The sequence below is a fragment of the Siniperca chuatsi genome, linkage group LG9 (assembly GCF_020085105.1).
Source record: "Siniperca chuatsi isolate FFG_IHB_CAS linkage group LG9, ASM2008510v1, whole genome shotgun sequence".
Lineage (NCBI taxonomy): Eukaryota > Metazoa > Chordata > Actinopteri > Centrarchiformes > Sinipercidae > Siniperca > Siniperca chuatsi.
The window spans coordinates 16,996,005-17,011,830 of NC_058050.1; the positions used below are offsets into that span (position 1 = coordinate 16,996,005).

Below are 15,826 nucleotides of genomic sequence, written 5' to 3' on the forward strand. Positions count from 1 at the left end.
GGCTACACTGAAATTCTGTAAATGTATCACTTTGCAAAGTTTGCGTGCATGAAATTCCCTCACGGCTTGCTGACAACAGAAAACAGATCCACAGAATACTGACAGTACAGGAGGAGTGCAATATACTCATTTGTAAGTAACAAGTGATTGCTTTCTTATTTCTCTACGGGCCATTTACAAGCACACACTTTAGCATCAACATGCAGGTTAAGTAAACAACTATTTGTTTAACCATGCACTGAATGTGTATCAAGTTCGAGAGGCCAGTGCCAGGCTGGAGGAAATCCCAATACTGGACCAATTGTAATTAATTCCCTCAAGGTACACAGATAGAAGAGAGAGAAATAGAGAAAAAGACTGCAAAACAGAATTGAATCTTGGGAAGATGAATATAAAAAAAATCTGGAAGGAAAGCAGAAGGGCAACAGATTACATGCAGCAAAGGGAGGAGAAAGCAAGAAAGTCATGAGGAATATCCAGTCCAAATTTGTTTTCCCTGTGTCTGTTTTAATCACTCTTCATTGTATTTAGTGTGCATAGTTGCGTACCTAAGGCAGTGTGTTGAAAACAAAGGCTCAGTGAGTATTTGGCTTTGCTGCCTTACTGCATTTCTGTCTTTTTCTCTTTTTTTTCTGAAGGTTTTTCTTCCTCTCTCACAGTCTCGTTGTCAGGACAAGGATGTCACACCGCAGACAGGCACCACAAAGAGGGCAGGAAAAAAAGAAAATCCACTCTGCTCTCAGCCAGCAGAGGTAGTAATCGATGGGATGTTAAACAGAGAAAGAAAAGCACACTTTCTGCAAAGCTTTGGAAAACAGAAACCACTTTCATGTTGAAAAAAAAAGTATGTCTCAACTGGCTCAGTTTTTCTGATGTATACAAATGGGATTCTTCTGCAGTGGAGAATAGTGATATGTGATATGAGTGCAAATTCAGCACATATTTTTTTAAACATGGTGGTGTAATTAGTCGTCATAGTTTCCATAGTGTTCCATTATGTTGCCACATAACCATTGAGACACACAATGTGTTTGTTTTCTTACAACAGGAATTTCTCATCAAGTGACAACCACAGTCACTGAGCAGTGCTTATGGCATTTTTCTGCATTTGTTAATTTGCATAAAATATCTTGAGAATACAACAGTATGAATATTTAATTCTAAACTATTTGCATGTGCAGGGACATATTCTCTGCATGGTGGTTAGCACTGTCATTTCAAAGTGCATATTCTGTGTGGAGTTTGGATGTTCTCCCACTGTTTTTGTGGGTTATATCTCACACCGAAAGACATGTCAGGTATCAGGAGTAATGCTGCCCGGCTGTTGGGATGGGTTAAATGCATTGGACAGATTTCCCTATGAGGGTCAATAAAGTATAAATTAGTAGGCCATTTTCACAGTAGACATTTTGACATAGCTGGAAAACCACAGATGTAATTACTAACTATTAATGGCTGCCTTCCATTTAGCGTGAGCTAGTTAAAAAGGCACTGGTATTGTACATGCTGGCTCACTGGCATGACATATTGGGACACTTCAATGGAACAGAGGCACTGTTAAAAACGGTTTGGTTGGGTGCCCTGATAGCCTAATGATTTAAGGTGTATAGCTGTCCATGGTTCGATTTTCTCCCCATGTTTCCCGACTCTCTACACTGTGGGCTCCCAAGTAAAGGCAAAAATGCACCCAAATTACCTATTTCTCACTACCTTTATCGGTATCCAGGCATGCACATACAGTAGTTTTTGTTTTGTTTGCTCAGGTTTGGAGATATATCTGATATGTCTGCCTCTACCCCAATTTCTATACCTAATTTGGGCACGAAACCTTGTACTTTTTCTAGTGTAATAAAATTAAAGTGTTGCAGGTCCTTAGGAAGCAGAAGCACAGTTTTGGACTGAGCACCTGGAGAAGAAAGATGTGCATATGTTTAGTACCCTTATTGCCTTTATGCGCATACAATAGAGGTGAATAGAATTCTGTTTGTGGAGCTCACAGCAATGAAAAAAAACCCATTAACATTAGAATTGTGTAGGGACTACTTCTTCAGTAGAAAGTAGTTCCAATGAAAATGGTTGGCAATGAGGTCTGTGGATTATCAAGAGTAATCTTGACATTGTTTTTGGAAAGAGATGTCAGCTAAAAGTAGCCAGGTAAGATGTTGATTGGAGGGATTGTATGTGATTGAGGCTTGAGAAAGAATCCTAGACCTTTTTAGACATTGTGACTTGTCATAGTAGGAAAAGCACAGGTGTTAGGGGTGGGCGATATCACGGTATTTGTTTTGTTTTTTACGGTGAGATATTATATCACAGTATTACAAAAATGGGAGGGATATTCCACTCAAAACATGATTCTTCCTCTTTTCACTCTGTTGGCAATGTAAGGGAACATATCTTAAGAAAGAAAAAATTATTAAAAGATTGGCTCCAAATAGGAATGAAAATGAGGTATAGGCCTACATGTGTTTTGGGAGGAGTAGCCTGCCCCATAATGTAGGTTAATTAGTAAATGTAATGTGATTCATTCTCAGAGTTAGACAAGGGGTAAGATTAGGCATCTCAACAGCATTTATTTGGCAGAAAATTATATTATATAAGTACAATAGTCAGTGTACCACTGGGCAAGTCTATCAAGTACATTTGCAGATGCAGCAACAGACACACATATCGGCTAGGATCACAGAGCAGAAGGGGCTTTTGTGTAGATTAACAACAAAGAAAGCTGAGCTTATGTTGCAGTATGAAGTTCCACAAAAACGCAAAGTGAAAAAACAGTTTCCCACATCCAACCTACTACTCCAGAGTATGTTACAATAGACGCTAGCCACATTAGCCGTTGTACTAGCAAGAGTTAAGAGTAAGAGTAAGAGTTTTCCAGTTGTTATGGGGACATTTCCATCAAAAATAAAGTTAATCCACTAGGTCCACTTTACTTCCTCAGATGGTGGGAGTAGATGAAGATTTTTGTGTTGGTTCTTGCAGCCAACAACAGAGAAATTGGCACGCTTTGCTCGTAACGTTACCTTCCACATCTTTGTCTTATCACAGTTGGCGTTAGCGAGGAAAATAGTATTTACTGGATGTAACTCCAGTCCTAAAAGTACTTGCAAAGCCCTCTACCTGAAGTACTGATTGATTGAAGTACTGTAGCTCTGCTGTAGGTGTGCATTGCATTAGGATTTTATGCTACTGGAAGTTTTTTATAGTGTTACACTGCTGAATTTTCTCAGTAAAATGTCCTGTCTTCTTCAAACATTTTCTGCTGGAGTGAATAGGGCTGAGCAGTTTGATGCGGTTGCTCGGTCAGCAATGTTTTTTATCTTGAAAATAGTCTTAATTTACCCAGAGCTCATAGCAAATTAGTCCAATTTAAGATAGTTAAGAACTAGACAGCTTTGTGCAACGGATGAAATTAGATCTGAAGTATGACTGATAGTTAGATCTAAGTCATAGTCTAAGTCTGTCTTTGTGAAACCAGCCCCCCGCCTAACACCATAGGCCTGTGTAAAATATCCTTGTGAAATCAGCCCCAGGATTGAAGAAGCTAAATGGAATTCGGCCATCATCAATTACACCTGTGTGTTTCCTACTGTGACACGTCAAAATGTCTTTCATAAAAAAGGCACTATATAGCACAGTCCTACCTCGTCTGGTGTGCTGCACCTGACTGTACTGCACCTGCAGTTCTATCACTCATGTGTCTCAGATAAAAAAGAAAGAAACAATTTCTAATGATTCTGTATTAATTGTAATCTGTGGAAATTGTTAAGAAAGTGTCTGCAGCATTCTTGGTAGAGGCCAAGGTCAGGGCTACAGTAGCTGTCACAATGAAGAGTGGTTTTTACTGAGATAGAACGTCTGCCCACCAAACGGGGGGGGATTGACAGTTAATCACAAGCACATTACACCTCTGGGATGGGCGGAACTGCAGCCTCCTGCCTTTGGCTCCAGCCTGCCTGTCATTATGATGACTCTGCGGCCTATCAGTGTCGGCGTCAGATTTATCTATCCAGCACTAGACTGTGGCCTCGTCTTGGGCTGAGCTTGGCATCTGTCCATCCATCAGCCTCTAAAGTCCTCCTGTGACTCAGTGGACACAATCTCTCTTTCTATACAGCACCATGCCACCACATGGCAATGCTTTTGTTCCCACCGTTCATTCAGAAAGCTCAGCTAAATAAATGCTACACAATGTTTGCGGACGAGGTGATGTGCTCCTACAATACAAAACTGCAGAGCCAGAGAGATGCTTTTGTCATTGTTGGAGCACTGTAACTGTGTTTACATCCACCAGGGAGAAAGCTGGCAGAGTTTATTGGGACTTAAGTGTTTTGGGAGGGATAGTGTGGGTGGACAACTTTGCTGATGGCCCTGGTGAAGGCTCTTTTAAACAAGCCGAGTAATTACTAAAAAGCATGCTGAAGGCCATTTAAGCTGCATCTGTTGACACCACTGTGCCATGAATTTCAAGATTAGGTGTATATGTGTGTGAGCAAACTGTGTGTTTGTGTGTTCATGTAGAGACAAAACGAGCAGATTGTATATAGGGTTGTTTTGCTTGAATGGCTTATTATGCTGATTTATCACTGTTGACTCTAATATCTTGGGATATAGTATGCCTAGAGCCATACAATTAAATCACTGCAATGTTGACTTTGAGTGGAGTTTTAGAAACTACAAATATCTTTCAAGTACATGTTGTGTGACAATTATGTTTTCTTAACATAGATAATTCTCAGCAAGTGCTTTGGAGAAGACTTTCAAGCACATCAGCATTTGCCGACTGCCATTCATTTCCTCTCGTGACTAGCTCATTAGCTTCGTGTCAAGACAGATGACCAAACCATGCGGTGCGTTATTATACGTCTGCGCCCTCCATCCCTGGAAGCCTCTCAGTTTACCACAGGGGCATGTCGCCATGCTGACGTGTTAATGAGATCAGTCATTGATAACTAGGAGCTAATGAAAATCTGATCAGAAAACTAGCCTGTCGGTGGACTGTCTTCTCCTTCTTTGAATGCCGTAGACACCAAGCTGCTCTGCCTCTCCTCTGTGTCCAGTGAGAAAAACTTCTCTCAGGTCTCTTAGCTGGTATGATTTGCAGTGTCATCCTGGAAAAATGTAAAATTCATTCAGTCATTTATTTATTTATTCACTCATTCATTTTCTCTACCTATTGAATCCTTTTTTGTAGCTTAGGGGCTAGAAATGACTCCAGACTCTTAACAGAAAAAGATGGGAAGACACATTGAACAGGGTGTCTTTCCATTGCAGCAATGTTAAATTTAGCTTTTCAGTTAGAAGGGGCCCCCCTTGAACCGCCACCTTAACGTGGTGGAGGGGTTTGAGTACCCGATTGACCCTGGGAGCTATGTTGCCTGGGGCTGTATGCCCCTGGTAGGGTCACCCATGGCAAACAGGTCCAGGGTGACGGGTCAGACCAAGAGCGGTTCAGAAGACCCTTATGGATTATTTAAAATCAAGGCCAGTTACGTCGCCCGGATTGGCGCTACCGGGGCCCCACCCTGGAGCCAGGCCTGGGGTGGGTGCCCGACGGCGAGCGCCTGGCGAGTGCCCGGCCGGGCACAGCCCGAAGGAGCGACGTGGGGCCGTCCTCCCGTGGACCCACCACCCGCAGGAGGATCCGTAAGGGGCCGGTGCAGAGAGATCTGGGCGGCAGTCGAAGGCAGGGGCTTCGCGACCAGATCTCCGGACACAGAAACTGGCTCTAGGGACATGGAATGTCACTTCGCTGGGGGAAGGAGCCTGAGCTTGTGCGGGAGGTTGAGCGTTATCGGCTAGATATAGTCGGCCTCGCCTCCACGCACAGCCTGGGCTCTGGAACCCGTCTCCTCGAGAGGGGCTGGACGCTCCATTTCTCTGGCGTTGCCGGGCGGGGAGAGGCGGCGGGCTGGTGTGGGCCTGCTCATAGCCCCACAGCTCAGCCGCCACGTGTTGGAGTTTACCCCAGTGAACGAGAGGGTCGCGTCCCTCCGCCTCCGGGTGGGGACAGGTCTCTCACTGTTGTGGCGGCTCACGGGCCGAACAGCAGTGCAGAGTACCAGGCCTTCTTGGAGTCCCTGGGAGGGGTACTAGACAGTGCACCACCCGGGGACTCCGTTGTTCTACTGGGGACTTCAACGCCCACGTGGGCAACGACAGTGACACCTGGAGAGGGGTAATCGGAAGGAACGGCCCCTGATCTGAACCCGAGCGGTGTTCAGTTGTTGGACTTCTGTGCTAGTTACAGTTTGTCCATAACTAACACCATGTTCAAGCACAAGGGTGTCCATCAGTGCACGTGGCACCAGGACACCTAGGCGGAGGTCGATGATCGACTTTGTTGTCGTATCATCTGACCTCCGCCGCGTGTCTTGGACACTCGGGTGAAGAGAGGGGCGGAGCTGTCAACCGATCACCACCTGGTGGTGAGTTGGATCCGCTGGCGGGGAGGAAGCCGGACAGACTTGGCAGGCCCAAGCGTATCGTGAGGGTCTGCTGGGAGCGTCTGGCGGAGCCCTCTGTCAGCAGGGTCTACAACTCACACCTCCGGAGAGCTTCTCCCAGATCCCGGGAGGTTGGGGACATTGAGTCCGAGTGGACCATGTTTTCCACCTCCATTGTCGATGCAGCGGCTCGTAGCTGTGGTCGCAAGGTTTCTGGTGCCTGTCGCGCGGCAATCCCGAACACGGTGGTGGACGCCGGAAGTAAGGGATGCCGTCAGGCTGAAGAAGGAGTCCTATCGGGCCTTGTTGGCTCGTGGGACTCCCGAGGCAGCTGACAGGTACCGGCAGGCTAAGCGTGCTGCAGCCCGTGGCGGTCACAGAGGCAAAAACTCAGGACTGGGAGAGGTTTGGAGAGGCCATGGAGGAGGACTATCGGTCGGCCTCAAAGAAATTCTGGCAAACCGACCGACGGCTCAGGAGGGGAAGCAGTGCTTCACCAACACCTTGTACGGTGCGGGTGGAGAGCTGTTGACCTCGACTGGGGATGTTGTCGGACGGTGGAAGGAATACTTTGAGGATCTCCTCAATCCCGCTGTCACGTCTTCCGAAGAGGAAGCGGAGGCTGGGGACCGGAGGCGGACTCATCCATCACCCTGGCCGAAGTCACTGAGGTTGTTGGCAAGCTCCTTGGTGGCAAGGCTTCGGGGTGGATGAGATCCGTCCTGAGTATCTTAAGTCTCTGGATGTTGTGGGACTGTCTTGGCTGACACGTCTCTGCAACATCGCGTGGCGGTCTGGGACAGTGCCTCTGGACTGGCAGACCGGGGTGGTGGTCCCTCTGTATAAGAAGGGGGACCGGAGGGTGTGTTCCAATCACAGAGGGATCACACTTCTCAGCCTCCCCGGTAAGGTCTATTCCAGGGTACTGGAGAGGAGAATTCGTCCGATAGTCGAACCTCGGATTCAGGAGGAGCAGAGTGGTTTCGTCCCGGTCGTGGAACACTGGACCAGCTCTATACTCTCCATCGGGTGCTCGAGGGTTCATGGGAGTTTGCCCAACCAGTCCACATGTGCTTTGTGGATCTGGAGAAGGCATTCGACCGTGTGCCCCGGGGCGCTTTGTGGGGAGTGCTCTGGGAGTATGGGGTCCGGGGCCCTTTGCTAAGGGCTGTCCGGTCCCTGTATAACCGGAGCAGGAGCTGTGTTCGCATTGCCGGCAGTAAGTCAGACCTGTTCCCGGTGCATGTTGGACTCCGCCAGGGCTGCCCTTTGTCACCGGTTCTGTTCATAATTTATATGGACAGAATTTCTAGGCGCAGTCAGGGGTCGGAGGGTGTCCGGTTTGGGAACCACAGGATCTCATCTCTGCTGTTTGCAGATGATGTCGTTCTGATGGCTTCTTCAAACCAGGACCTGCAGCATGCACTGGGACGGTTTGCAGCCGAGTGTGAAGCAGCTGGGATGAGAATCAGCTCTTCCAAATCTGAGGCCATGGTTCTTGACCGGAAAAAGGTGGTTTGCTCTCTTCGCGTGGGTGGGGAGTCCTTGCCCCAAGTGGAGGAGTTTAAGTATCTCGGGGTCTTGTTCACGAGTGAGGGACGGATGGAGCGTGAGATTGACAGGCGGATCGGTGCAGCGTCTGCAGTGATGCGGGCGCTGTATCGGACCGTTGTGGTAAAGAAGGAGCTGAGTCGAAAGACAAAGCTCTCGATTTACGGGTCAATCCACGCTCCTGCCCTCACCTATGGTCATGAGCTTTGGGTAGTGACCGAAAGGACAAGATCGCGAATACAAGCGGCCGAAATGGGCTTCCTCCGCCGAGTGGCTGGGCGCTCCCTTAGAGATAGGGTGAGGAGCTCAGTCACACGGGGAGCTCGAGTAGAGCCGCTGCTCCTCCATCGCCGAGAGGAGCCAGCTGAGGTGGCTAGGGCATCTGATCCGGATGCCTCCTGGACGCCTCCCTCGGGAGGTGTTCTGGGCATGTCCCACCGAGGCGGCCCCGGGGAAGACCCAGGACACGCTGGAGGGACTATGTCTCTCGGCTGGCCTGGGAACGCCTCGGGATCCCCCCGGAGGAGCTGGAGGAAGTGTCTGGGGCGAAGGAAGTCTGGGAGTCCCTGCTTAGACTGCTGCCCCCGCGACCCGGCCCCGGATAAGCGGAAGAAGATGGATGGATGGATGGATGGAGTTAGAAGGGGCATACAGGAAATGAATTACTGGAGCCCCATTAATTTGTTCTATTTTATCTTCCTCCTCCTGAGATGTTGAGAGGCAGGACGAAGAGTAGGTCAAGGCTAAGGCCACGATAATGTTTTAAGCATCCCAGCAGAGAAGGTCAGATGGATCTGAGTGTTAAACCGATACTCATTCAAAAGTTGAGGAAATACAGACAATTCAGTTTTGCATATAATTGCACTCTTGATGGGGGACAGTGTGTTTTCTCTTCTCTGTCCATGGCAGTATTGCTCAGGGGAAAAGCTAACTGAACTAAAGCCCTCAAGGCCTGAATACTGCAGTGAAATAAATGGGCAGGCTTTACAGAGGAATGTGTGAATGCCCTGTAGGCGTTAAATGTTGGACAGCACCTTATGTGTATTGTCTGGAGCCGTAATGTTGAAAGTTGCACCTGAGTTACATTTGAACATATGCTCAGCAGTTAATCAAACATGCATATAATTAGATGTTATGTAAATGTTAAGTTATGAATGTTTCCACAAACATTTCAACATTCATACAATTTTAGACTTAAAACGGTGATCAGTATCAGTATATTTTATGTCTGACTAACCTTACTGATACATAAAATATTTCACTTACCTAATGGAGAAATTACCCTATCTTTTGATCATGATGGATCCTGATATAAAAAGACCTATGAACCCATAGTGAAGCGCAGCACTTATCAATATTGTTTTACTATTATGGAAGCTCTTGGCTAATTGTGCTATAGGGAGAATGCATGTCTTTCAGGGCTGTGTGATGTGTTCTCGGAGGGTGATGGCTGGCTGATAAAGTGCTGCTGAGTGCTAGGGGGCAAGGTTTATGGATTTCTGCATCACCCTGGAGCCACAGCTGAGCTGGACGACAACAAGGTCCCAGCCTTTTTCTTCGCATGTTCAGGCTGTGTATTTTCTCAACTTTCCTGGCCTCCAGTATGTTCCAGAGGGAGGCAGTAAACCAGTCTGGCATATCACAGCCGTCCGTCAGCTGCACACTCCCAAATGTGAACCACGATGCATCAAATGCCCTTATCGAAGCATTGCATAGATGCAAATAAGAAATGTATTTGAGTGTGATTGGTGTACTGTAAAATACCATTGGAGTACTAAACATGAACATCAAAACGCTATCTTCTTAGTCTTTCCATATGTAAATTATAAACACTTCTCTTTTGATTTTCATGCAGTTAATTTATGACGTTAGTCTCAATCAGCTAAATGCAGTTTCTTACTGGCCTGGAGGGCCCTATGACATGTTCATTCTGCAGAACAGCAGTGTGGGCTTGCACTTTGACCAGACTGCTAATGGTGATGCATGGCTCTTTGGTGAGCAAATTTTTTTTACAGACCAAATGGAGCCAAAATTAATCAGGGCCTCTTGGTTATCTTGTTTGTCTGTCTGCGATAGAGGTTATAGCCTGACCACATGGTTGATTACACCCCTGACCAACCTTTAGAGCCCCAGGGGTGATCTTATCCTCGTTGTCATGTGTGCACACACACTGTCATAGAGCACACTGTGCAACAAAAGGCTACTATGTGTAAGTGAACACTGCAGGTAGTGAACTCCTGTAAACTCAGCAAGAAGATGGAAATCAAGTATGAGCTCTCTGATTAAACTTTTTGCATTACATCCAATCAAACTATGAAAAATGTTAGTCCATGTCATATTTTATTTTGACTTTGAGATTTGCTCAATTTAACCAAATATTACAAGTGTATATGACCCATTGTTTGCTGCACAATATTGCTGTGCTAGGAGGAGCAAAGTTGCTGTTCCAGTTCATTAGTGTCTAATTGCTCTGTTTTGAGGGGATTTTATGAATTTTAATGGTCCAGAATGCATTAAAAGACAAATGTGCAATTATTCTATTCATTAGCATTTCTGGCAGTTAAAGCTGAACTAATCTCTTTTAATGAGTTACTAATTTCAGTCATATGGTCAAGATCTGTGCAAGTATGTGAAGGATTTTCTTTTGTTTTTTTCAGGACTGCTGCAGACACCACCTCTGTCAGTCTGGCTGTGTCATGGTTTTGGGTTTTTGTCTAGTCATTTCCTGTTTATAATTTGATAGTGTCCTTCCTCATGTATCTTGTGTTACTTCCTGCCAATGTGAGTTTTCCCTCCAGTTTTGATTGTTTGCCCTGCCGTGATTAGTTTCACCTGTGTTTTCCCTCACTGTGTATTTAGTCTTTGTGTTTTCTTTGTCGAGTTGTCAGTTCGTTCCAGTTGCAATGTTGGATTTTTGCTTTGCGCCGATTGTTACCTGGACCTATACCTATCTGCTTACCTGTTACCTGTCTACCTGCCTGCTTGCCTGCCTGTCAGCTTACCTGTGTATCTGCCTGCCTATATGTACCTGCCTGTAAGCTACATATCATTAAATTATTGAAATCTTCCTGTCTGCCTCGGCTGTCTACGTTTGGGTCCTTTCCCCATTCCCTGCTTGCCAAAGTGTAACAGGCTGTGGTGCAGATGGACAGCTGGTGCGATAGAGTCGTCCATGCCTGCACAGGACATGTTTTTGCTGAGTGATTCCTGTGTTGGTTTGGCTTGGACTTAGAAATAAGTAGTTCCACTATTATTTCTGAAATGCTTTGTCCTTATTAGGATTTTCAGCACAGATGGTCACTCATGCACCGTGCAGTGCTGAGAGTACGCAGGACTATAGCAGGTGATTTTTACTGATTAGCACATTTCAAACATTGAGGAGGAAATAATCAATGAACTCACTTGCGGAGGTATTTAGAAGGTTCGTTGCTTTAAAGTGCTCTTTGGAAGTTTCCACTAAGGAGTTAGGAAGTCAAAATTATAATTTGCTAAGGATTTGAGTACTTTTGTACTTATACAGAACTACTCCAGCAATATAATGACACAGAAATAAAAAATGGCATTTAATTTGCTGAGTTTTTTTTTTGTTTTTGTTTTTTTTTTTGGTAAAAAGAAATATAACGTCACACTTGAGAACGCACACTTGTTGTGAAATTGAGTTTTAAAAAATATCTTAAACGAGGACGTTGCAGCTCACAGTAAGTGCTTCAACCCTTAGGCCACCAGGGCTCCCCCTGAAATGAACTCTTGTTACTCGTAACAGTATTAGTTAGAGGTACGTGTTTTGTGTGCTGCAATCTGTGTGTAAGGTGAAGAAGAAGCCCAACTGCGTGGACTCTGCGGCTCTGTCCACAGTCACATTTACTATATAGTGCACTATATTTACTGTCCGCCATTTTATTTGAGTGTCTGAATTCTGAGTGTGAATTTCAAGCTCTATGAAATGCCCTCAGATATTCCCACAGTGAAACGAAGAAAGCAGTGTCCATGCCATGTACATTACTTTCTGCTGACAATCACTCATTTCAATGCTAATTACTTGTTAATTGTGCTACACTACACATGTCAATCAGACACAAAATGACAATGATTCAGTTTCTCAATTCTCAATCTCAATTTACTGCTCACTATAGAGTAAACTACTGACTGTCTATTACAGTATATAGGGCGTAGTGAACAAGTGAGTTGTTTTGGACACATACCAAAATAATGTGTTTTATGGAACTTGTATTAGGTGATAACAAACAGACTGAGGCATGCAATAAATGTATATCTTCCTTCCTTCCTTCTTCTTTTCTTGTGTGTCCACTCATTCACCTCTCTCCTGGGCAAATCTGGCAGTTGATCCTGAACTGCCTGGAGGACAATTCAAAAGGTCAGCGCAAGCAGACTGTTGAGAAAATGCACCTTTTCTCTCTCCCCCTCTCTCTCCTTGGAAAGAAGACGACAACAACACTTGCTGACGCGGCCTTATCTTTCTCAAATGCTGGAAGGCATAGGCTACTTCGACAATAGCAACACTTGTATTTCATTTATTTTCTGTTCGCCCATTTCTACCCTGTGCGCACCAGGCTGTCTCCAGAGGTGTAGGTAATGGTCTACTGGCCCTCTACTTGAGGTGATAAAGACCTGCAGAGAAACCAGTCACAGCTCTTGCTTAGAATGAGAGGATAAGACAAAGTTAAGAGCAGAAATTGAGGATGAGTGTAGACAAAGGAAAAGCACTGGAAAAAAGGTTAAGCGTGCCCTGTGGTGCCATACAGTCTAATTCAATACTTTCCTTTCTGTCACCTTTTGCTCTGTTTATGCATTTTAAATTAGGACTTTGGAGAACAGTGAAGTTGAAAAAATAAGGGCACAGGGTATAGATGACTGAAAATGCTTTAAAGTCCAGATAGGATAGATGGTGTGCAGATAAAAAAAAAGTTGATGAAGTGAATACTGTTCATTATTAACATTTAGAAGTAAATGACAGATGTCATTTGAAATTGATCTTTGGTCAATGAGAAATACCACAGCCAGAGGGGTGGATAGTTTCAAAGAACAGAAAATGTCAATACCTTCTGTACACTGCTTTGAATATTTTTAAAGTTGTGGGAAAAAGAAGCTATGTGATGGATGACGGCTGTGATAATGAAAAATGATACAAATGGGAGAGAACGAGTATGACAGAGGTGGAGCTGTGAATGATAGAATGAGTGGGGTGGGGGTGGGGGGGTGAAAATGAGATTAGGTTCTGCACTTCAGGTGGTGCGTCAGCCTTGGGAATGGAAAACCATTCAGTCCATGCCCTGATGCAAAACTGGTAGGCTGCTCTATTGATCCAGCTGCAATGGAGAAGGCTCCTATGCAGACAACACTGGTGTTTTCACTTGTCTAACATTATGGTGTGTGTGTGTGAGCAGACATGTGTTCTGTTACATGTTACAGTAAATGTCAGATTTTTTATTTGGTTGCATAACGCCCAAGGTTTGAATTCATTGAATGTTTGCTGTTTTTGTAACATCACGGAATTGACAGTTGGCTAAACCTCTCCCCCGAACAGTGATTATCCAGTCATAGCTTAGCAACTGTAAGTGTGACTAGTGACTAGTTTTGGACTTCTCCACATGTTGAAGCGGTGTGCCAGGGGCTGTTATAAGAGTGATACTCTGCGTTTTGAGATTTTGTAGGGTAGTGTCTTTTTAAACTTTCCAAAACCAAAAACACATCAGCCAAAATGTCTCATGGAGGTAACGTTACTATGGCGGCCGCCATCGAGAAATGTGAAGCTGCTTTTGTCTACCTCTGTGTAAAATCAAGGACCCATTGTTTCATAAATCTAATAATCATTTCAAGTGTTAAATCTGCCCCCGTTATCACTGTAAACTGCATTTGGGCTGTGTTACAATAGAAATCTTGGACAGTAACAATCAGGGTACCAGGGCTTAGCAAACAGTCAGCTGCAAAATAATAAGGATGTGAAAATGTAAGAATAAGAATTCCTTTAACACAACTGAGCAAAATATGAATTCGATTCAGGCACTTTGGGATTGTAGGAGTAAACTATGTAAAAAAAGAAAACATCCTCTGAAAAGAGGGTATTGTATATACATATGAACATGGATGCTGACATACGTAATTAATGGGGAAACACTCATAATACCTTGGCAAAGTCACTGCTGTATGTTTAGAGGAAGCTGTTGCGCTGCTTTTCTTTTTGAGTGTAAGGTCAGCCTCAGCCTCCTCGTAGGAATGCTGTCATTGCACGTCATTGTGATAAGTCGATTAAGTTTGTGTGATGTCTTATTATTGGTTTGTCCCTGTATAACTTGTCCATCCTCTCAACGGGGTTTCCTTTTATCAAAGCCTCCATCTATGTTTTTTACATAACTCCAGACTTGCCTCGAATTATCCGTAAGGTCAGGCAGGAAAAAAACACCAAAGAATCAAAGAGTAATTTTATTTGTTATGTACTTTCTACATTGATGGCCAATAAACACATTTGCGTCTGGTCTTAGCAGCATGACGTTTATGTCTGTAATTTCAGTGTCTTCTACTGAAAGCTCTTATTCCTCTGTGAACAAATTCACTAGATGATGAGGCAATTTTACATTTGTGAGCTGGTTTTCTCAGAGTGAGACCAAACATCAGGGAAATGACAACACTAATGTGCCTTTCAGGGCAATGGCCAGAGCTGCACTCTTTCCTCAGTTTAGCACTTTATTTTATTTTTTTTTAACTTATTTAATTGTGCTGAAGGTTATTGAGGACAGCATCAAATAAACAGACAGTTGGGGGACATTGGACCCTCAGATATTGAGTCTAAAATCCCAAATGACCTTCTCAGAACATAGTGCAGGGCATAAAGAAGGCACCTGGTGAAAAGACGAGCATTGAGGCCAATGTGCTGAGAGCTGGCCAGGGTTTAACAGTAATGATACAGCAAGCAGCATCAAGGACACTTCTTAAACCCTAACACAGTCATTGATCCTATTATATTCAGACCTCTGGTCCCTCTAGTTTCCTGTGTATTTGAGATTGCTTGGACTCCGACCTTGGATGTCAGAGGAACCAAGCTTTGCTGAATGGGTCATATAGAGAAAGGCTCTGTACATTTTATCCAGGAGGAAAATTAATAGAAATATTATGCTTAAGCATTCTGCTTTCATGTAGTTTCCATTCCATCTCCCATGTTCATTATATATGCACTTTGCTTTTTTGTGTTTTCTTGACTCTCTGTGACCTCACCTATGTATCAATGCTGCACAGCCCAAACCCCACCCTCTGTTTATCGTCCTCCTTTACTTTCTTCGTCTGTTGTGGCTTGCCACAGATAGTGTCACCTACAGCCTGTGACCAGGTTGTAGTCCAGCAGTGCTCTGTATGAATTATGATGTGCTGGATCAGTCCTAATCTTGTTATGGATGTTCTTTTGCCCTTGGGAGGGGCATCAATGGATGGATGGGACTTTATCAGATTTCACGGTGCTTTGGAGTATAATTCATGAAAGGTGGTGTCTTGTGTGTGTGTGTGTGTGTGTGTGTGTGTGTGGGGGGCATGCATGGTAGCACTAAACACTACAGTTTGATCTGATTAGTTTTCATTTATTTTACAGCAATTACCTTTTAAGAAAAATGTAAACATGAAAGGTTCTTTACATGAAAAACAGACGAGGAAGCAGAGTAAAACAATGAAACTATCATAAGATAAGTGTGTGATTTCTGCATTTAAAAGGTGACCTGAAAAAACCAAGAGAACAGATCAGATAAAGGCGAGTTTAAAAAGTGATTTAAAAGATGATACTGGTTTGGTTGTAACCTGAGACGCCGAAGGGATTGACATAT

General features: G+C 44.5%; 1 protein-coding gene across 8 annotated transcripts in view; it reads left to right on the forward strand.

The window, feature by feature from the left end:
• The window catches only part of ptprub (protein tyrosine phosphatase receptor type Ub), a 151,538-nt gene that overhangs the window by 60,519 nt on the left and 75,193 nt on the right, over window positions 1-15,826 (forward strand). For 2 of the 8 annotated variants that reach the window (XM_044207848.1, XM_044207850.1), the window contains exon 3: window positions 639-752. The exons of 5 other annotated variants lie outside the window; for them this stretch is intronic. In XM_044207848.1, coding sequence (XP_044063783.1) covers window positions 639-752 — 114 coding nt within the window. The remainder of the gene's footprint in view (window positions 1-638; window positions 753-15,826) is intronic. One more of the 8 variants, XM_044207849.1, reaches the window with a different exon arrangement.